General features: G+C 41.2%; 1 protein-coding gene across 2 annotated transcripts in view; it reads right to left on the minus strand.

Annotated features, from left to right (window-relative positions):
* txnrd2.2 (thioredoxin reductase 2, tandem duplicate 2) overlaps nt 1-23,863 on the minus strand; it is a 40,667-nt gene that overhangs the window by 16,575 nt on the left and 229 nt on the right. For both annotated transcript variants that reach the window (XM_017711159.2, XM_037531821.1), the window contains exons 2-11: nt 22,307-22,372; nt 20,893-20,949; nt 20,669-20,813; nt 19,990-20,064; nt 16,315-16,393; nt 16,128-16,190; nt 14,425-14,495; nt 9,769-9,788; nt 8,435-8,526; nt 6,296-6,470 (exon numbers count right to left, since the gene is read on the minus strand). In XM_017711159.2, the coding sequence (XP_017566648.1) occupies nt 6,296-6,470; nt 8,435-8,526; nt 9,769-9,788; nt 14,425-14,495; nt 16,128-16,190; nt 16,315-16,393; nt 19,990-20,064; nt 20,669-20,813; nt 20,893-20,949; nt 22,307-22,372 (843 nt within the window). The remainder of the gene's footprint in view (nt 1-6,295; nt 6,471-8,434; nt 8,527-9,768; nt 9,789-14,424; nt 14,496-16,127; nt 16,191-16,314; nt 16,394-19,989; nt 20,065-20,668; nt 20,814-20,892; nt 20,950-22,306; nt 22,373-23,863) is intronic.

Below are 23,863 nucleotides of genomic sequence, written 5' to 3' on the forward strand. Positions count from 1 at the left end.
ATGTGTTTTAACTGTTAGGGTTTTGGAGGAAACACTGAATTGAGGGGGGCTGCATTTGTATGGCTGTTAAGTTTCAAATCAGTTAGTGCCAGCCAAGCTCTACCAATAATGTCAGGCATCTAAAATCAGAAATGTAATGATGTGGCAACTGTGGGCCAATTCATATACTCGATATTTTTATTTGTGTCTACTGATGCTGATACATAATAATAATCTAGAAATTAGGACATGAATCTCCCTGGATTAGTAATGTGGAGAAACAATTCTAAAAAAGCTGGGGCAGGATGTGAAATGCAAGTAATAACAGAAAGCAGTGATTTATGGATCCACTTATATTTGCATAAGTTCTTGCAAGGATTTTAAGAATTTCCAGCTCTAAAATGCATAAAATTATTAAAAGATGCATGGAATCCAGAAAAATCTCTGCAAGGCAAAAACCACAACTTAATGCATGTGACCTTCAACCCCTCAGAAAGCAATGCATTAAAAACCAGCATGTTTCTGTGATGGAAATCACCAGATGGGTTCAGGAACACTTTAACAAAGCGTTGTTGCATCCACGCATACAAGCTAAGATTAAGATTAAGATTAAGTGAACCTTATTAGTCCCACAACAGGGAAATTTCACCTCCGCATTTAACCCATCCGTGAAGTGAAACACCACATACATACTAGTGAGCACACACACACTAGGGGGCAGTGAGCACACTTGCCCGGAGCGGTGGGCAGCCCAATCCGCAGCGCCCGGGGAGCAGTTGGGGGTTAGGCGTCTTGCTCAAGGACACCTCAGTCATGTGCTGTCGGCTCTGGGGATCGAACCGGCGACCTTCCGGTCACGAGGCTGGATCCCTAATCTCCAGCCCACGACTGCCCCTAAGACTGTATTACCTGGAGGTGGGGGATTTTAGTGAAAACATTTTTAGTGAATGCACCATTTACACTGAAAATTTTGGATCAACGTATCGCTGTTGTGGGAACAAAACCTTGTATCTCCAAAATGGTAACTTTACCAGAGAAGGAAAAAAACCTACTTTACTTTCAATGTAAGTCAATGGAACCAGACGTTTTTCCAAGTAATTCTGTGCTGCTTCTTTTGGTCCATTTATCATAAAATGTACATACATTGTAAAGAGCAACAGGCATTTTCAAAATTCTGTCAAAACCTAAAAAACGACAAAAACGGAGAAATTAGGTTTTTCTTCTGAGAGCAGCGATATGTTGCCTTCTAGATGACGTCTTTTTTTAGGGATGTCCATGTTCATTTCAACATGATGACACTAAGAAACTTTCTGTACATGTTTGACCAGCGGGGCCACATAATCAGAGAGTGTATGTGCGCTACACTGCCCTGCCTGTCTTATACTGAATGTAATAATAATTATGCTAATAATAATAATAATAATAATAATAATGTGTGGCACATTATTAAGTGCAAAACATGACAACAAAGGCCCCATGCATTTGAGCAGATGAAGACTTGTATAACTGAAGAATGCCAAAGCATTTCGCTTTCAAAACTGGATCAACTGGTATCTTCAGGCCCCAAAAGTGTAAAGATGATGCAACACAGTGGTAAACCTGCTCCTGTCCCGACTTTTTTGAAACATATTATAGGCTACATATTTGGAATGAGGATACATTTACGAAAAAACTATAGCGTCCATAAGGCAAAACATCAAATATCATGATGATGTACGCTTTTCCATTAAATACAGGTAAAACAATTTACAAATCACTGCCTTCTGTGTTTCTCACACACTGTGACACCTCTTTTGGAATGAAGTTTGTATGGTAATTATCTATTTATAGTCAATTACTGTCAAGTTATCTGCCTTTACATAAACAATAAACTTATAATGCATCCAAATATAACATCGGAATAATGGGCTGACATTTATAGCAGTGACAAATGCTTTAAACCTGGCTTGTCTTCCTCATAACAACATTTTTGACCTGCAGTTAGTGGTCCATACAAGTGGCTGTTGGGCTTTCATGCACGCACAGTGTCTGTGTGCCGGCTTTAGGAGTGATAAGCTCCCTCATAGTGAAAGACTGCCTTTGTTTCACAGTCCAGCAGCAACAAAACCCACAAAGAACCATCGCAAGAATGTCCTTGCTTTCACTCAGGCAAGGACAGCCCATAATAACTAGAATGGACACCAGCACGCTCAAACACACAGTTGTCAGAGAGCTCAGAATAACTGTTGCATTCATTAAGGGAAGAGCATCACAATAAAAATAAATAAAAAGACAAGCCACTACAATTATGACCTATAATTAGCTGTTTATGGCAACTGATTAGAGCCAAGTTAGCACTACCATTCAGGCATTCTAGCCTACGCAGGGCTTGTGTATGTATTTTAGTGGTGAGGAAGGTGGAGGAAACACTGAATGGAGGCGCTGCATTTGCACCAATAATGTCAGGCCTCCAACATAGGGACGTTATGATAAGGCAACTGTGGGACAATCCATATATCTTTTTTTTTTTTATGTATGCAGTATCTAAGATAGAAATTGGGACATCTGCCTGGATTAGCAATGTGGAGAAATATAATACTTATTTCTGTAGGATTACAGACATAGTGAAGTCAATAAATCTTATAATGTAGAAATTGGGATTATTAGCAATGTGGAGAAATAAACAATATTTCCAAAAGTTTTCCATCCAAATCATTGAATTCAGGTGTTCCAGTCACTCGCAAGGCCACAGGTGTATAAAGCCGAGCCCCTAGGCCTGCAGACTGCTTCTACAGACATTAGTGAAAGAATGGGTCGCTCTCAGGAGCTCAGTGAGTTCCAGCGTGGTACCGTGATCGGACGCCACCTGTGGAACATGTCCAGTCGTGAAATTTCACTACTAAATATTCCACAGTCAGCTGTCAGTGGAATATAACAAAGTGGAAGCGATTGAGAACGACAGCATCTCAGCCACAAAGTGGTCAGCCACGTAAAATGAGAGAGTGGGGTCAGCGGATGCTGAGGGGCATAGTGCGCAGAGGTCACCGACTTTCTGCAGAGTCAATCACTACAGACCTCCAAACTTCATGTGGCCTTCAGATCAGCTCAAGAACAGCGCAGAGAGCTTCATGGAATGGGTTTCCATGGCCGAGCAGCTGCATCCAAGCACTACATCACCAAGCGCAATGCAAAGCGTGGAATGCAGTGGTGTAAAGCGCCGCCACTGGACTCTAGAGCAGTGGAGATGTGTTCTCTGGAGTGACCAATCACGCTTCTCCATCTGGCAATCCGTTGGACGAGTCCGGGTTTGGCGGTTGCCAGGAGACGGTACTTGTCTGACTGCATTGTGCCAAGTGTAAAGTTTGGTGGAGGGGGGATCATGGTATGGGGTTGTTTTTCAGGAGTTGGGCTCGATCCCTTAGTTCCAGTGAAAGGAACTCTTAAAGCTTCAGCACCAAGAGATTTTGGACAATTTCATGCTCCAGACTTCGCAGGAACAATTTGGGGACGGCCCCTTCCTGCTCCAACATGACTGCGCACCAGTGCACCAAGCAGGTCCATAAAGACGTGGATGAGCGAGTTTGGTGTTGAAGAACTCGACTGGCCTGCACAGAGTCCTGACCTCAACCCGATAGAACTCCTTTGGGATGAATTAGAGCGGAGACTGTGAGCCAGGCCTTCTCATCCAACATCAGTGTCTGACCTCACAAATGCGCTTCTGGAAGAACCCAGAATTCCAATAAACACACTCCTAATCCTTGTGGTAAGCCGTCCCAGAAGAGTTGAAGCTGTTGTAGCTGCAAAGGGTGAGCCGACATCATATTAAACCCTATGGATTAAGAATGGGATATCACTCAAGTTTATATGCGTGTGAAGGCAGACGAGTGAATACTTTTGGAAATATAGCGTATATCACTTATTTCTGTGGGATTATATATATAGTAAATTCAATAAAATGTAAATATTTTAGCATAGAAGGCCGGCATCACCTTATAATGTAGAAACTGGGATGTCTCCCACACTCTGTGTATAATCCACAAGCTGTTCTCCACACTGAATCAGACTGCTTATCGCCCCACCTCTGGCCACCACAGTATTGGCGTGGGAGCAATAAGAACTAAACCATTTTGAACCATAGAGGAAATCTCCTCTTTCCTGAGCTCCAGCAGGCACCTGTGGAAGGGCACCACTCAGAGGAAGGCAGGACAGAGAGGGGCAGCGGGATCAGGGTGGGATGCAGTTTCGGTTCGAATTCCAACAAATTCCACTGTTTCAAGATAAATATGAAATGTTCTTATATTTCCGGAGAGGGAGACAGGGACAGAGACAGAGATAAAAACTGAGACAGAGGCTGGGAGTTGAGGCAGGCGGCAACAATGTAACATCATAAAACTTGGACATGGTACTTTCTGAGGTGGGATAAGTCAAAAGACCAGCAGCGCTATGTTTAAAAAATCGAATAAATCTGAGTCCAGTGATTTTTCTATTCAACGTTCTACTATTTTACATCACAATATACAGCTGAACAGGGCCAATGACCAATTTTATCAAAAAAAAAAATCACAAACTCCTGACAGCAGAGTTTAACCCTAAACAGCTACATCGCTTAGGAGCTCCGGCCAAACGTCTTTAACGAATAATCAGAGTTATTTAAAAGCAAATACCCACAATATGAAAAGGTGATAATGATAACATGTAGTTTAATGCCCACTGCTAAGTTGGAGCATGAGAAAGAATCACAGAGGAAAAAAGCATGAAGAGCACGGTGGGGGGGTGGGGGGGGTATGTGAAAGAGTGAGAGCAAAGGAGAGAAAGAGAGAAAAAGTAAAAAATGAGAGAGAGTGCAAAAGAGAGGAAAAGCATGAGATGAGAAAGAGAGAGTGCAAAAGATCGAGATTAAAAGCACGGGGCGAAAGACAGAAAGAGAGATATTAAAAGCATGAGACGAGAGAGAGAAAGAAAGAGCAAGAGATATGAGACAAGAGAGAACGAGTGCAAGAGACAGATAGGAAGGATGAGATGATAGAGAAAAAGAGAGCTCAAAAGAGAGAGAGAGAAAAAGCATGAGACGAGAGAAAGAAAGATGGAAAAAGCCAGAGAAGAGAGATGAGGGGGAGAAAAGAGAAAAGCATTAGACGAAAGAGAGAGCACACTAAAAGAGAGAGAGAGAGAGAAAACATGAGAAAAACAGGGGAAAGATATACATAAAAAAGGATGAAAATGAAAATTGAGAGAAAACGAAAGAGAGACAGAAAAAAGCATGTGAACATTACAGAAAATGAGAAAGAGAGTGAGAGAGACAGAGTGAAAAGAGAGAGAGACAGAGTGAGAGAAAAAGAGAGAAAATAGAGAGAGACAGAGTGAAAAGAGAGAGAGAGAGAGACAGAGTGAGAGACAGAAAGAGAGAGAAAAAGATAAAAATAAAAAAGAGAGAGAAGAGAGAGGGTGATAAAAGAGAAAGAGAAAAGAGAGGGAGAGAGAGAGAAAAAGAGAAAAAGAGACAAAGAAAAAAGAGAGTGAGAAAAAGAGAAAGTGAAAAGAGAGAGAGAGAGAAAAAGAGAAAGTGAAAAGAGAGAGAGAGAGAAAAAGAGAAAAGGGAGAGAGACAGAGTGAGAGACAGAGAAAGAGAGAAAAAGAGAGTGAGAAAAAGAGAAAGAGAAAAGAGAGAGAGAGAGACAGAAAGCAGCCATGAGAACTTTCTTTTCTACTGTATGCCACAGTATCTTCATCATCTCCATCCTCCTCCTCCTCCTCCTCTCCCAGGGAAACATCGTTCGACACCCCCGCTGTCAAAAAATAAACCAACACCAGCCTGCCGGATATTACCCACAATCCCCCCTCCACCGCGTCCATGCAGCTCACACGAACGAGAGAAAAAGAGGAGAAGAATGTGGACAGTGACTGCTGAGGGATGGACACATGCTGGGGGGAGAAATTTCCCCCCTCCAGCTGGGTTTCCGTAGCGGAGGGGAAAGCCCAGAGCGAGAGAACAAAGTGGGGAAGCCAGTGATTAACACATCCCCTGATGATTCCAGCGCTCTCTTTATTATGTTGTTTTCGGTGGTGATAGCCTTCTGTCTGCTGACCCTGCAGTCTGCAGGACGCATGTGCCCGTTTGCATGCTAGATAATAAAAGCAACAGTTGACAGATTTCAGACGAGGATGCAGGCGTCCAGAACGACAACAAGCTTGCACGTGACGTGAAGCCCAGAATTATGAGACCAAGGTTACCACGTGAGGATCATCGAGCAGCTTCGCTGCACTTACGTTGGCTTTACATTAGAGCAGACAGCTCTAATGTCCTTGCACACCACTGATGAAATGAGCCTCTCCTCACCTACAGCCCAGAGCACCGTGTTGAACGCATCCTGATGTTCCTGCTTGCTCTGTGTGTCGGTCCAGGTGACCTGCAGAAGCCCAGACGGAAGCTTCTCCACCTTCTTAGGCACGGCGTCCCAGGAGAAACGCGTCCCGTACGCCTCCATGTAGTCCGTCACCAGCCGGGACATTTGCTGAAAGAAGCATCAGTAAAGAGGAACAGCAGTAAAGCTCTCTGAATGCACTTTTAGCAAAAAGGGTTCTGTGTAGTACTAAAAAGGGTTCTGTAACTTGTAAGAACAGCAGGATCATTTTGGAGATACAAAGAAACAATTTCAGATCTCACTCTGTCAGGGAGAGAGAAATGGTTCTATATAATAAATAGGGCTCTGCTACTGTTACAAGGTAAGATGCAGAATTTTATATATATATATAAACAAAAAAAGAAGGAAAAAAACATACTTTACTTTTAATGTAAGTCACTTTGGGTCATTTCTTTTAGTTCATTAATCATGAAATTTACATACAACACAAAGGGTGTGTTTGCCTGTTTGTGAACTATAACTAAAACTATATTAAATAGTCTTAAAATAATAAAAAACATTAACCAGAATTTTTCTGTAATAAAAATTACATAACAAAACCAATCATAATTATATTCTAATATACAAAATATATGTAATAATAATAAAAATAATAATAAAAATAATAAAAACAACAACAACAGTAGAATATTTACAAAGACACGTAAAAATACAGCCTGGGTGGTCAAGGTTCTATTATCTTTACCTCTTTCCTGTAAAATCATCTTTTTTATGTGCTTTTATATATATATATATATATATATATATATATATATATATATATACACACACACACACATACATACATACATACATACATACATACCACTCCTGTCAGAATAAAACCTTGTATCTGACAACTTTACAGAAGGAGATATATATATATATAACACACATATACACACACGATATAAACGTCTGCACTTAATGCACTGTCCCACATCCCTGACTACACCCTGAACTTCAGAAAGAATTAAAAACATTTCCCTGAATACTGAATATTTTGCAAACGTGCCGATATGACAGACCACTGTAACCCAACATCTTCCATTAGCCAGTACTGGTGTTCCCAGTGCGCTGCTTAATGAGAAAAATCACGGCAAAGCGCAAGGCATTAGAGTCAAGCCATTAATTACAGATCTGAGAATCAAAAACAAGGCAATAAAACAAGTCTGGCCAAGTTTGACATCCTGCTTTCCTGTAGCGTTCTGGCAGGTTTGGCAGAGGTGACTCAACAGAGAGAGCAACACAGCGAGTCAGAGAGCCTCTGCTTGTTTGTGTAAAAGCTCTTCCACAGCGATTCTCCAGTTTAGATCCGTTTTCTGGAGCACCTCGGACGAATTAAATGTAATCAGACCCTGGCCCATATCAGTCCTGGTCCCTGTCAAAGGGTATATGGCGCCACATCCTGGACGAAGGTGCCAGGCACTTTGAAAAGGCCGAGGTATGCGGAAAATCTGCCCACTGAAAACTAAACGGGCAATTAACCACGCAAATACTGCAGTCTTATTAGGAGCCGGCAGAACATGCCTGCACGTTAATTCATTTGCGTTTCACAACACATAAAATGATCTGGACGTGGTTAGCAAAACCTTTGGGATGAATTACTGACCAGGCCACTGAGGCTGGCGCAAAAAAAAAAAAAAATTAACTTTTAATTAGTAGCTTGTTTCTGGCACAGCTCTATTGCATTATTGCACACTTACTTATGCTAGGGACCTTTTTATAATACATAATAGGATATAGAAAAACAAATAAACACAGTTGTATACACAAATTTGGGTGATTCTGGCCTAATTACATGTTTTGTTGAATTCCTAAGTGAAAATATGTTAACTCACAATTCTGCACATTTTTTTTTCAATAGGTTAAACTAACAAATTTTTTTTAATGCACTTCACATTTATTTATTATTTATGAGAACAGTAACGTGGAATGTTTTTAATTTTCAAATAGGCATTTAGAAGAATCAGGCAGGTTTTGTATTTTAAAGCAGGAGCTCTGCAGGAAGAGGGTTGGTGTAGATCTGAAATGTAACAGCACAGAAATCATATAGTCTGTCTTAGATGCAATACCTGGTCGAACCCCCGGAGGGCGATGCTGCGCACCATCACAGTGGTGTCCAGGCCGATGCCTGTGAGAAACCCAGCACACTCCAAACCCACATCTTCACTCAGAGTTCAGGAAAACACACATCTACACATCAACATGTGCAGATTACTGTTTTGCAATTATACTGCCCAAGTTAAACGACCTGTTTATACTGCTGTTATACTGCCATCATTAAATTACCATATTGCTATTATTATATTGCTTCCTATTGCAATTATGATGCTCCTTGCAATGTATATACATGTAATGAATCAGTAATGTGACGGACAAGATCAGCCTGTATGTATGTAATACACACACACACACACACACACACACACACACACACACACACACACACACACATATATATATATATATATATATATATATATATATATATATATATATAAAATTTCAGTGTATGCAATTCCAAAGACTTTAATTTTGACTCAAATTGTTGCGCTGATAATATAAATTGCAATGAAAAAAGTTTTTTAAATTTGAAAAGAATGCAATACAGCATTATTACCACAGTTATTACATTATTATTACATTATTATTAAATAGTGGTGTCAGACCTTTGGACCCCAGGGTGCACAATATACTATTTTCATTAAAAGTAATATTATTCTTTTGAAAGCGTCCATCAGAGGCAGTTTTGCAATTTCCTTATGTTCTGTTGCCCAATATCTGCGCACCAATCCAACCCCACTCTGGTTAAAGAGGGAATTATATTAATGTTTCACAATTTCTGCTTAGTTCATTGGTTGAGAGTGTTTTGATGTGAAAAGGTTCGCTGTAGAGAAAATCACTGCTTTACAGTGGTGGTGACAGGAACCAGGGGTCACAATGTCTACAACACAAATAAATTCAATATCCAAAACCACCAGTGAACCTACGTCATGAGTTTTTATACGCAACATTGATTATAGTAAAACGGTGACGAATCTCTCAGTCATCAATGGATTTTTTTAAAGGCTTATATCTTGTAAAACATCGTCTAGAGCATTAAGTAACGAATTCATACCTATTTCATGTATTAACTTTCTGTGAGGTGGCTTTTAGTGGCATTAAGATCCTCAGACGACTGTGAAGAACTTTAAGTGTGCAAGCTTCTCTAGAAAGGAGCAGTTCACCAAACCACTCTGAATGACTTTGTTTACATGGGAACCATATAATTATGCCGATATTTTGCATATTGACATGATCTGAAACACCGCTTGTGTTATTTTTCAGTGTCAAATGGTTGACCTTTCTGTCAACTCTCTTCTGGACTAAGATAAATCGAATTAGAGATAACAGTGCAGAAGGATACAGCTGGCTCCAACCACTAGCCTGAAACACACAAAACAGGGCAACACATTAGGAGTGCAAAGAGCATGTATTTAATATCAGTTAAAATACAGTTAAAAGCATAAATACATGACCGAGGATAACGGAATAGCCCAGAGCACACAGGCCCAACGGTTTCCAACAAACCCAATCGTTGGGCTGGTGTGCTGCACCTGTGTGTGACTGCTGGGAGAACGTTCTCCCTCATGTACACGGTTTAATTTGGGTTGTCAGAGCTGGGACAGAATAAAGCCAAACACTGGAACGATGGTGTTTTGGTGAGGACTGGAAGTGTTCTGGTGAGGAATATTTGCAAGTGAATGGTGGCGTTTGAGTGGATAATGTTAGTGTTTTGATAGAGAATGCTGACGTTTGGTGAAGAATGGTGGTGCTTGGAAGGAGAAAGGTGGTGCACTGCAAAGAATATTGGTGTTTGGTGAAGAATCGTGGTGTTTAGATGGAGAATGGTGGTACACGGCAAAGAACTGGGTTGTTTCATGAAGAATGGTGGTGTATAATTGGAGAACAAAAGGTGTTGGAAAATGTTGATGTTTGGGGAAGAATGGTGGTGCTTAGAAGGAGAAAGGTGGTGCACTGCAAAGAATAGTGGTGTTTTATGAAGAATGGTGGTGTTCTGATGGAGAATGATAGTGTCTGTTGAACGCTAACGTTGGGTGAAAAATAGTGTTGTTTTGATGGACGACAGCGGTACACGGCAAAGAATGTTGATGCTTGATTAAGAAAGGTGGCGTTTAGATGGAGAACGGTGGTACACGGCAAAGAATGGTGGTGTTTAGATAGAGAACAGTGCAGTTTGCTGAAGAATGTTTGGAGGAGAATGTGCTTAGAGAGGAACGAACAGTGCTTGGTGAATAACGGTGCCACTTGTCTCCAGGTGTCTCCTTGGACGTCCACTGCTATCGCAAGGATTTATTCAATTTCATTACCAGCAAATTTGTTTTAACATAAGTACATGAAGTACTGAATAGCCAAGCCAAGATTTGGATGTTAACTAAAAATAATACCGAGCTTCATTGAGGAGAGGCTTGGAAATGGCTAAACACATTAAAAGACATAAAATCACCAGTCGCTGTATAAATACTAGTTGCATTTATTCTAATATTAATGTTTTTCCAAGGAAATAAATGCATACCGCCCAAATAAATAGCTGCCCCAACCAGCCTCAGAGATCAGTCATCATCGTGACTGAGAGCGTACTCCACAGCTTTAAAAGACTAAAGGAAAAGACTGAGAACAGACGAGAAAAGAGAGGGAGGAGAGGTCTAATGGAAGGTTTCAAAGGTTTTGCATGTGCGGTCGGGGTGATGAAGTGAAAGGTAATTGCAGGTGCTGTGGCTAATCCTCGCAAACGTGACGCTATGTTGTTAACGTCTGTTAGCGTCTCAGTCCAGACTACACACTGCTGAGTGATGCCCGCATCTGACATACACACCCAGACAGACTTACGGAGACCACCCTGCAGACCAACAGCCATCTACACCCAGCATTCTTTCGTGTTCTGGCTTAGCGAAGGATTAGGAGCAGAATGTCAGCACTGTATCCTCCTCTCCCTGCACCTAAACATCTCCACACACCCCCATGAGAGGGATATTATGTTACTTATGGTCCGTCTGCCATCATTCAGAACTGCCCTTAAAGGGAAATTACCCCTATTTTCTGCCTAATTCAATGTGATGTAAAGTTGTCTGACATGTAAAGTTAGTCAGAGTGGTTTGATGAGAAATGACCAAATCAGATTTCTTTACATTGGTGGTGATAGAAATCAGAGTTTGTGATGTCAATAAGGCAAATAAAGCCATTTTATTTACTATCCAAAACGACCAGTGAAGCTAGACGTCTTCTGAGTTTTTACATGCAACATTAATCTTGATAAATAATGATTAATCTAGGGGAGGGAGGTTTACTTTAGGGACTATTTTGCTGTAAATAAAACACTTTTTTAATCATTAACAAGCACAAAATACAGTTTAGGTCAAACTATTATGGCAAAACGACCATAAACCACCTACACATGCCTCCTGAGTTTTTATATGCAATGTTGCTTATGGTAAAAAACTAAGAAATCTGAAAAAATACATTTCCTTTTGGGACTATTTTGCCTCACAACGAGTTGTCTCTGGCATCAAGTCGTGCATTCATATGTATTTCATGTAATAACTTTCTGTGAGGGAGCTTTTAGAGGGGTTAAACTCTTCAGACGTCTGGTTCCTATCACCACCACTTTGAACAATTTGGTAAATTTCTCTAAAATGCCGCATTTCACACCAAACCATTCTAAACGATTGTTTACATCTTAACCATTTAATTATGCAGAAATTTTGAACAAGAAAGGAGGGCTCTTCAGCACCCCCAGATTTCAGGATTGTTTATTTGCAACTGCTTAAAACAACAGAACAACAAAGAAACAGAGCTTAACAAAAAAAGGGCGAAGTCTGTATTTTTATTTTGTTTTATTTATACATATATAAACTCTACCACCTGGTTAAGTGAATGCTCCATTGAAGAGCAAAGTGAATCCATTCCCTTGCCAACTGTTGACCTCTTTTGGGGTGTGACGCTAAAACATGGGCAAGACTTATGGGCTCTGTGTCCCAAAGTGGGCACTGTTTTGTAAACAAAGTAATTATCTCCTATCCCTCAACTATCCCTCAACTGCTGTAAAATCTCCCACTAGGTGTGCGTGCGTAGCTAGAAGAGTGTGAAACAAGTGGTTCCTGTGCCTCATATCAATAATCTGATTGGCTGACGCTCAGCACATTTGCACAAAATTTGCCCTGTGAGAGCAGAGACAGCAGGGTGAGCATCAGCACTTGCTGTGTCAGTCATTTGTGGTCATGTACGCTGATCAGACATAACATCATGACCACCTCCTTGTTTGTCCATCTTATCAGCTCCACTTACTGTATAGCTGCACTCTGTAGTTCTACAGTTACAGACTGTAGTCCATCTGTTTCTCTGATACTCTGTTACCCTGTTCTTCAGTGGTCAGGACCCTCGTGGACCCTCACGGAGCAGGTACTATTTAGGTGGTGGATCATTCTCAGCACTGAAGTAACACTGACTGAGTAGATCAGACACAGCAGTGCTGCTGGAGATTTGAAGAACAGGGTAACAAAGTATCAGAGAAACAGATGGACTACAGTCTGTAACTGTAGAACTACAAAGGGCAGCTATACAGTAAAAGGAGCTGATAAGATGGGCAGTGAGTGTAGAAACAAGGAGGTGGACTTGATGTTATGCCTGATGTTATGCATGATACGTTGTGTTGTATGTAATTTAATTAAAACAGCTTCCCTGTCTAAGATGAAAGAATCTAAAGCTAACGGTTTAAAAAAACAGGATTAAGCTGAACTCAGTGAAATGTGCTGCAGCTCATAAGACTACAAAAAAACATCATCAGGCATGCAAGTTTAATACTATTCAAAGGAGTCAATGGATGTCAATCTCACTCTTGGAGAGGAGTGTGAGCATCGGTGTTATTATTCCTCTGCAGTCAGCTCCAAAATTATGGATGCCAAAACAAAGTCATGAAAAGTGTCTTTGGCAATTAGATCCATCTCACAGCGGAAATGAGAGAAATCTAGCATGTAACTGAACTTGGACATTGATGATTGGCACCCATGGAAAATTCTTATGAATAACATGTGACTGTATATTTATCCTTGTAGCTCATCTTGCCCGCCCTTCTCGCTCTCTTCGTGCGTGCCAGTCTCTACCCACAGTTCCGTCCATCACTCAGCAATGCCCCGCCAGCAGGTGATTGGCTGTCGACTCTATTGACCCTCTAGCTGCTCACCTGACAACTCATCCACAACATGCCACAGCAGCAGCTGGAGCGGAGAACACAGCTGCCACACCATGAGCTCACTGTAAGTATGCAGGTGCGTGTGTGATATACACTAGGAAACAGCATCTCAGTGCACGCAAAATGATATACACTGACCAGACACTTCATTAAGTCCACCTCCTCGTTTCTACGCTCACTGTCCAGTTTATCAGCTCCACTTACTGTATAGCTGCACTCTGTAGTTCTACAGTTACAGACTGTAGTCCATCTGTTTCTCTGATACTCTGTTACCCTGTTCTTCAGTGGTCAGGACCCCCATGGACCCTCACAGAGCAGGTACTATTTGGGTGGTGGACCATTCTCAGTTCATTCTCACTGCAGTTACACTGACGTGGCGGTGGTGTGTTAGTGTGTGTTGTGCTGGTATGAGTAGATCAGACAGAGTTTTTAAACACAGCATCTGATGACTGCCCAGTCTATCAGACATACCTAACTTGCTGGTCCACCTTGCGTGTTGTGACTTTATCTCATAAGAAACAGCGACTGATGAACGCACCTCTTTATATCATATCTAAGTATTTTTGCTACACAGTGGCATAATAACTGCTGTTTGAACACGTTTTTCGTTGTTTTTCCACCTGCCCTTTACGGCGTGTCATCGTTTCATGACTGAGATCTCGTTATGCACCGAATAACACTAACGTGAATCATTATGAGGTCAGATTTACACCCCTAGACTAATGTGATGGACAAACTACAATACAGAACAGGGAACACAGGGAAAGGGAAGAGGTTATGAGGTTATCTACACGGGGCCACTTCATCACTCACGTTTTTCCTGGAGACTCTTTAAGCCAGAAGAGATCATCGCTGCTGATGCCGAACTCCAGAGCTCCTGGAACCTGCAATACGGAACAGAAACTTCAGCGGTTTCCTGCTGACAGAACCTTATCTATACGGCAAGAACACTCCAATGACAACACCCACAGCACGACTCACAACCCAATATTTATATATATACACCATTTTCTAAACAGAACATTGGTATGGTACAGATAAAGGAGTAAAAATATAAATTAAATGAAAAACTAATTAAATTTAAAATTTTAATTAATTAAAAACCTTATAATTTGTCAGAGTTGTGATAAGATTTTCCCCAGAAGGCTTTTTGGTCTCAACATTCACAGCTTTCCATCAGATTCACTGTCTGACCAACGGGGAAATTCCACCTCTGCATTTAACCCATCCGTGAAGTGAAACACCACATACACACTAGTGAACACACACACTAGGGGGCAGTGGGCACACTTGGCTGGAGCGGTGGGCAGCCCTATCCACGGCGCCCGGGGAGCAGTTGGGGGTTAGGTGTCTTGCTCCTTTCTTTCATCCTTTCATTCATCGTTTTATCCTTTAATTCATCCTTCCTTTTGTTCATCCTTTCTTTCGTTCTTTCTTTCCGTCCTTCTTTCGTCTTTTGTTTCATTCTTCTATCCTTTCATCCTTCCATTCATCCTTTCATTATTTCTGTCATCCTTTCATCCTTTCTTTCATTCTTTCATCCTTTCATTGTTTCATTTCCTTTCTATAATCTTTATCCTTTCACTCATCCTTCCTTTCATTCATTCTTTCTTTCATTATTTCTGTTATCCTTTCATCTTTTCTTTCATTCTTTCTTTCCGTCCTTCTTTCGTCTTTTCTTTCATTCTTATATCCTTTCATCCTTTCATTCTTTTTATTGTTTCATCCTTCCATTCATCCTTTCTTTCATTCTTTCATCCTTTCATTATTTCCTTTCTATAATCTTTATCCTTTCATCCTTTCACTCATCCTTCCTTTCATTCATTCTTTCTTTCATTATTTCTGTTATCCTTTCATCTTTTCTTTCATTCTTTCTTTCATTCTTATATCCTTTCCTTTCTTTCATCCTTTCGCTATTTCTTTCCGTCATCCTTTTATTCATCATTTCTTTTATCTTTTCTTTCATTCATCCTCCCATCCTGCCCTCCTTCCTTCTGAGGCTGTGTTCACTTCTTTTCACTTCAAAAGCCAACACATTATGTTCTTCGGTCAGGGCCGCTCAAATGTTTTTGTAAACAGTAAACTGCCCCACTGGAGATGATGGAGATGATTGGAAACAGTGTCACGTGATCTTTTCATGAACTACTCCGCGTTCATAGGATGAAAACAACGTGACTGAATGACAAAGAAATAAACCTCTTCTGATGAAGCTTATTTTTCTGCCCATATAACATAATGCTCTTTAAAAACTACTTGTTCTCTTCAGTTTAGTCAAAATTGAGCAGATAAGTGAAATGCTGACCGGCCCAGTGAACGTCCAGTTAAAGTCCAGTCAAATCACCCCAGCCTGGACTCATGGGAGGGAAGCGAAATCTGCCTCCCTGCAAGCATTTTATCACTGCCTGCTCCCTAAACAGAAGTACTAAAACGTCCCATCCTCACAGACAGAAGGAGGTAACATTATCAGACGCTCACAAGTTCTCAGCAAGGTCAGACGCTACAGCACAGACACTTACATGCGTGGGGTATTTCGGTCGTCCACCAGTGGCTATCACAACGTTCCGGGCGGTCACAGTCATCTGCCGATAGGAAGCAAAATCATAGAGAACAATCATTAAAGAGCACACTCTGCTGCAGTACCGATGTCCTTCACAGTGACGACTTTAGGGAGGAATAAAATGACATTTTTATCAAAGCAGGTACCTCCTTTCCTTTGGCATTCATGCCTCTGATAGTGTGCTCGTCCACCAGGCTGCCTTTCATATTCAGATACTTCACTTTCCTGCAGAAAAACACAGAGAGGCTACTGTACAGTGTGCATCCACAACAGCCCATGACCCCAAACAGCAGGCCAGCCTTACGGTCATCACACTGGCTTACTTCACGGTTTTACCTCTTTGATGTTTCTCTGTTTGTGTGCTTTCTCTGGAAAATACTTCCTCTCACTCTACATGTAGGCAAAAGTCTGAGCACCCCATGTCAAACATATTTTGTCGATTTATTTATTTTTTTTTAAGTTAAAATAAGTTAACACAACCTATACAAACAGCTTAACTATGGCACTCTTCTGCACAGTTCAGTGCAAAATTTCTATTGCTTTCATAGTTTAACATATTGGGGTTATAAAAAAATCTAAAATGTATACAAAATATATTTTAAAACTTCTTGCAAAGACGGGGAAACTGGGCAAAATGTGTTTTATTTATCCGCCTGATACGTCAAATACCACTTTATCAGCTCCACTTACTGTATAGCTGCACTCTGTAGTTCTACAGTTACAGACTGTAGTCCATCTGTTTCTCTGATACTCTGTTACCCTGTTCTTCAGTGCTCAGGACCCCCATGGACCCTCACAGAGCAGGTACTATTTGGGCGGTGGATCATTCTCAGCACTGCAGTAACACTGACATGGTCGTGGTGTGTTGCACTGGTCTGAGTGGATCAGACACAGCAGTGTTACTGGAGTATAATCCCTGATAGGCTGATTTTTAACACTACTCCACTCTATTTGAAGCAAGCGGGCATCATGTGGGGCCGCAAATAGAAGTGGAGGCTACGTGGGCAAGCCAATAAAAGCGAAAGCGATATGACGACGGCAATTAGAAGCGGAGGCGATGTGGGGCGGCAAATAAAAGCGGTGAAATAAGGTGATGCGGCGACGCAAATAACACAGCTGACATAACCACACATGGCTTTAGAGAGGCTAGATGAATTCATGTGTGATATGGTTTATGAATTAAAGACATTTTTTTCTGTTTACTTTGTAAAAAAGTTATAACCTGCAATCGTTTTAGGATGTTACTTATTAAGGGATGTAGGGGGTTCCAGTAAATATTCATCTCCTAATCCCCAAACACCAAGCGCCACAAACCTTCAGCCCATTACTTTAGACAGCAGTGGCTCATGTGACGTCTCACCGTAGCAGTACAGATGATGTGAAATGTGCCCCAGAAGAAGTGGCGAATACATGTGTCAGGTGCAGACTGACCAACAATAAAAGAGGCTGCAGTGTGGTGACCACCAATAAGAGTCCTTTCATGCGAAATGTTTTATACAATGTAAATGTCAGCTGGCATTTTCAAATAGTTTCAGAAACAAACAAACAAACAAAAAAAGCAGCAGTACAAACTGTAGATTTTTGTGGCTTTTGACCTTGGAGAGTTTACCCTAGGCTGAAGCGCCCTCGTGTGAACATTTCATCCAGTACAGATATTAACAACCCACATCGCCCACACGTTTGTTGTGAAGGCCGTTTCAGTCTTTGATCTTCCACCAGCTCTGCTCACTCCATCTCATGACGGAAACTGTCAATGAAGGAACTCGAGCCAAATAAAAGCAGCCTTACGTTGCGCCATCCAACTCAGCCTGACACTACTTTAGGCTAATCCAGCTGTGTGTTACAGCCCACAGGTGAACAGTGATGGAAATACTGACAGCCTCAACAGCCGTTTGCCCCGAAAGCAAAGAGGAAAACACGGAGCAATTCTGCACAACTAAACCTGCCAGTGCACACAGCACCAAGTCATAGAGAGCGAACTCTACTCCTAAACATAAAAGCACTACAATTTCTGTGCATACGGTCGCTCAAACACCACTGGTCAAGTCTCATGTTTGGTTGATTTCCAAAGTAAATACAGGTGATCACATCCTCTCCAGGAAACACGCTTTCATACGACGTTTTTCTGAAACATTTACCGTTTGTCTGTGCAATAAACTTTGCACAGGTCATGATTTATCGTTATCTATCCTTAAGCAACTGAAGTTAAACTTCAACTTATGGAGATAAAGCCAGAGAGGCCAGGTTGAGATGGTTTGGACATGTGTTGAGGAGGAATAGTGGATATATTGGGCAAAGAATGTTGGAGATGGAGCTGCCGGGTAGAAGGAGAAGAGGTAGACCTCAGAGAAGGTGTATGGACGTAGTGAAGGTGGACATGGAGATGGTTGGTGTGAAAGTAGAGGAGGCAGTGGATAGGGCTAGATGGAGGCGACCCCTAAAGGGAGCAGCCGAAAGAAGAAGAAGATCCTTAAGCAACTGAAGTGTCATCTCTGAAGTGGATGTGTTCACTTAGGCCCAATCCCATTTCAGCACTCACCCCTACCACTGAGCCCTCAGCCCTCTGTTTGGGCTACATGGTTTTTCAGAGGCTCACTCCAAAGTGTTATGAGAAAAGAAGAAAAACCGGCAAGGTGGCTGCGTGAGAAACCCACAAATGTGAGATTTTTTCTCCGTTAAAAAAAATCACGATAAATCACTGTCCTGTCTTAGTTTAATGTTTTTTAATGTCGTTTCGATTTTTAATGTCATTTTTTTCTGCAGAACAAGCACAAAACATTGCTAATAACATGCTGATGTCTCGGTAGGTAGCTCTCTAACTTTCCCATTCCACCTTAACTAGTTAAGGTGGAACGGGAAAATTCGAACAAGAAGGTGGCAGGTATCTGACTTCAACTTCATATCACTGAAGAATTAGAGGGGGGTGATAATAAATAATAGCCCCCCTCTTTGAAGGCGTATGATGTCCTAAATGTAACTAAAGCCCAGCAGTGAGGAGCTGAACTTCTCCCTCCTCTGCTGTCACTGCAGATGAGCCAGGCCACCTACAGAACAGTGCTAGTAGCTTTTAATTAAGCGATTATTTATTTATTTATTTATTTTAATCTGAGGGTTGCCCCATTTCGTATGGCAAGATTTCAACCACTACCCCTTGTAACTCTTGTTACAACTTGTTCTAAGGGGTTAGGGTGATGCTTGAAAATAAGGGCAGGGGTAAAAAGAAGAAATGGGATTGGGCCTTAATTTTACTTCTAAAATCTACTGAATGTATTGTATATATATTTGTATTTATATATGTATAAATAACTTGTGTATACGGTGTTGATTTAAATATTATATGTTCGACAAGATGTTTCACTCAATACCTCCGGTATTTTGGGAACAAATGAGACATTATTACATGTTTAATAACTTATCTATTTATATTTCTAGATATTCATTTCATTAAAACAATGTTACCATTAACAAAAGCAGCTGTTCTCAGTCATTTTACATTTACATTTATGGCATTTGGCTGACGCTCTTATCCAGAGCAACTTACAATTTGATCATTTTACACAGGCAGGCCAAGGCGGTGTTAGGAGTCTTGCCCAAGGACCCTTATTGGTATAGTGTAGGGTGCTGCCCAGGCGGGGATTGAACCCCAGTCTACAGAGTAGAAGGCAGAGGTGTTACCCACTACACTAACCAACCACCATTTCAAAATCCTCTACAGCTCCATTCATCATCTGTTTTTCTGGACATGTCTAAAAGGTCCTTTTTTATTAAGCTGGTTATGATTATTATTACCTGCATTGTTTTAAATGGTGTGCTTCACTCACCTGTCCTGCAGCTGGACCCTATGTCCCCAGTTCAGTGACTTCACGTGGTTCTGTACCGCCTGAGACATAGTCGCCCTACAATACGAAACAGAGTCATGTAAACAGCACCGTGCTGAAGTTCCAGGCGCCTAGGCAAACTGTTTGAGTGTGTTTTTATAGTAGAAATGCAGCATCATTTTAGAATTAGTGCATACAAACAACAATTGTTTTCAAAAAGAATGTTGTGAGGCAGCTAGAAGAACAAAGTTTGGGTCCTGATCTCTCCTTGACGCCCCCAGCTACTTAGAACATTTTGATTGGAACATCTAAACCCAAAAAAAAACAACAAACAAAAGTGACCACTTGCTTGTTGTACGCGTGTTTTTTCCCCACCTGTTCGAGAATCAAATAAGCGGAAAAGTCACTCGAAGGTTCCTAAGACAAAACTAATGCCTACTGCGCTTTTCCGCTGTGAGCTTGCCCAAAACTGACCTGACTGACTGACTGAAACTCTGCCCCCTATTTGATGGTTAGATCAGTGTACATCCCTGAAAATCTCCTGAATTTTGCTGGAACTCTGGACATAAATCAAGCCTCGGCTGATGACCTCATCTGCGTAAGGTTTTTTAGCTGAGCAGCATCAGTAAAACGTGAGCTCGCACATCTCCAAGTCTTCTGCTGAGATATCAGTGAAACCCACCAGTCATGTGACACAGGCTCAGGGATTTTCCAGCCATACTTCTTCGCGTCCTTCACTGCGGTACCAAGCAAAGCTGCCTGGTGCATAAGCTTCTTGGGAATGCAGCCAACGTTCACACATGTGCCTCCAAGGCCCCATGTTGTGCCTTAAAGACAGCAGAACAAAGGCTTTGGTCAATGCTTTCAGACAACTTTTCTCTAAAACATACCGCAAACAAATTTCACCTCTCACGGAAGCTTCCACGTAGTCCAGGACAGCCACTTTCTGTCCCAGTTGGGCCGCTACAAGGAAAACAGACACATCTTTTAGGAAGTCACAGATCAATGCAAGTTAAATCCAAATGTAGTGACATGCACATATAACACTGTCAAAATATTTCACGTTAAATGTGCCTCTTATACAGGGAGATTCACTCGAAAGAGGCCCCGAAGATTCTGCTGAAAATCCTGTTAGGATGAACCAAAAAATACATACCTTGACGTAAGTATAATCCACCGCATCACACACGATGCTGGAAGTGAGCCCTGTTTTCTACCAGAGACATGAAGGGGTACGGGGGGGGGGGGGGACAACGGCTAACGGCCTTCCTCCTATTCTGACGCAAGGCCAGCCTGGCTTGTTTGAAGCTCCATATACTAAAGAGCTCATTGCACATTGTTTCATTCAGATTGTTTCATCCTAGTGAGACTTATTACAGAATATTCGGGGCCTCTTTCGAGTGAATCTCCCTGTATAAAGGACCACCTCTGTATACTTTAACACAAACATTCCTGCGAAAATGGTTTTCATGTGCAACACATTGTTTTTAAGTTGGAACATGCAGAACAAAGCGAAAAATATTGAATCTCATTGTAGCGTTTGCTTCGAGAGTTGCGCTGTAGACAGCAATGTAGATGAGAACTGTGACATTCTGCCATTAAGCTCTCTCTACTACGCTGCATGGAGGGTGTCTTGTGTGTTTTGCTGGAGAAGATGGAGATAATGGTAGTTTCCCTCTCATTCCACCCTGCATCCCACGCTACATCCCCAAAGTGGTAACTTTACAGGAGAAGGAAAAAGCTTGCTTTACTTTTAATGTAAGTCAATGGAACCAGACGATTTTCCAAGTAACTTTGGGCTGTTTGCTTTGGTCCATTCATTATGTAACTTACAAACAATGTAAAGGTCGAAAGTTATTTTCAAATTATGTCAAAAACTAAAAATCGACAAAAATGGTGATATAAGGTTTTGTTTCTGACATCAGCGATATGCACATATAAGTATATCACGTCAAATATTTCACCGTGCAATTTTGTCACAGACCAGAATCAGAACGCAGTCAAGATTTCCAATAGAAATGGTCCACAAACGCATACAATGAAGATTTGATACATTAACTTACATTTAAAATAAAGGCTGTTTTCAACCTCATTTTTTTGGAGATACAAGGTTTTGTGTCAACAGTGAAATTAAAAACCTACAACATTCAAAGCAGTGCATGTAGAGGACCACCTGAATGTGAACTTAAGATGCAAAACACTTTTTTCACCTATTCATCTGAAACACAGCAGTAGTGCGTATTTATAAAGCTGACACTTGCAAAACATTTCCTCTCATATCCAGAAGAAATGGTGCACTGCTTTGATAAAGGCCACATACCTTCTTTTGAACATGCCAGTCCTCCAGAACCACCTCCAATAACCACTAGGTCATAATCATATTTCCCTGCAAGAGAGGCAAAAATGACAGAACTCAACAACAATGAATAACAGCATGCAAAACAGCAGGCAGGAGCACAGAGTCACCTGTCTTTTGAGCTTGCTGGAGTAAATCATCTGGACAAGTACACTAAATGCCCCAAAGTACGTAGACACCAGCATTTCTTCTGAAGTCAAGAGTATATATACAGAGTTTGACCCTGTGTGCTGCAGTACCAGCCTCTGCTTTTCTGGGAAGGCTTTACACTAGACGTTGGAACATTGCTGTGATGATTTAATTGCATTTGTGAGGTCAGGTACTGATGTTGGATGATCAGTTCTGGATCACTTCAACTCATCCCAAAGGAACTGGATGGAGCTGCATCATTCCAGGTGCTCCACAGGCCAATCGGAGTAGGTAGCTTTTAGAGGCGATTAAAGGGGAACTAAACGAAAACTAATTAAATGGTTGAGACGTGAACAAAGTCATTCAGACTGGTTTGGTGTGAAATGCTCTGTTCTAGAGAAACTGTTCATAGCGGAGGTGATGGGAACCAGACTCTGAAAGTTCCCTTTAAGGCCTCTGAAAGCTCCCTCACAGAAAGCTATCACATGAAGTGATCAGACATGTGCTGCCTGGTCTCTGACACATTGTTTTATGAGTTTTGTGATAATGCTTAGGCAGAAAATGTGTTTTATCAATTTATTTTAATCCATTCAGAGGGATACACGAACGGCGCTGTGAGGCAAAATGTATCACTATTTTACCATCATCAACACTACATATAAAACTCAGAAGACACGTGTAGGTACAGCGGTAGCTTGGATCGTGAATAAAATGGGTATGTTTTATTTACCCTGTGATCCCTGGTTCCTATCACCACCACTGTAAAGAAACCTGAATCTGTAACTTTCTCTACAATGAAGTATTTCACACCAAATCACTCTGAATGACTTTGTTTACATCTCAATCTCTGCACTACGCAGACATTTGAAGAAGAAGGTGTAATTCCCCTTTAAATACTTCAGACGTCTGGTTCCTATCATCACCACTGTAAAGAAATCTGAATCTGTAACTTTTTCTACAATGAAGCATTTCACACCAAATCACTCTGAATGACTGTTTACATCAACCTCTGTACTATGCAGACATTTGAAGAAGAAGAAAAAAAAGGTATAATTCCCCTTTAAATACTTCAGACGTCTGGTTCCTATCACCACCACTGTAAAGAAATCTGAATCTGTAACTTTCTCTACAATGAAGCATTTCACACCAAATCACTCTGAATGACTTTGTTTACATCTAAAACCTCTGTACTATGCAGACATTTGAAGAAGAAGGTGTAATTCCCCTTTAAATACTTCAGACGTCTGGTTCCTATCACCACCACTGTAAGCAAGAAGTTTCTCTGGACTGAAGCATTTGAGTAATGTTAACACTTTAAACATTTAACTATGGAGAAAAATAGAAAATCGGCGGAATTTCAATTTAAAGCAGCTGATTTTATTCATTAAAAGG

The sequence above is a fragment of the Pygocentrus nattereri genome, chromosome 20 (genome assembly GCF_015220715.1).
Source record: "Pygocentrus nattereri isolate fPygNat1 chromosome 20, fPygNat1.pri, whole genome shotgun sequence".
In the NCBI taxonomy this organism is placed as follows: Eukaryota; Metazoa; Chordata; class Actinopteri; order Characiformes; family Serrasalmidae; genus Pygocentrus; species Pygocentrus nattereri.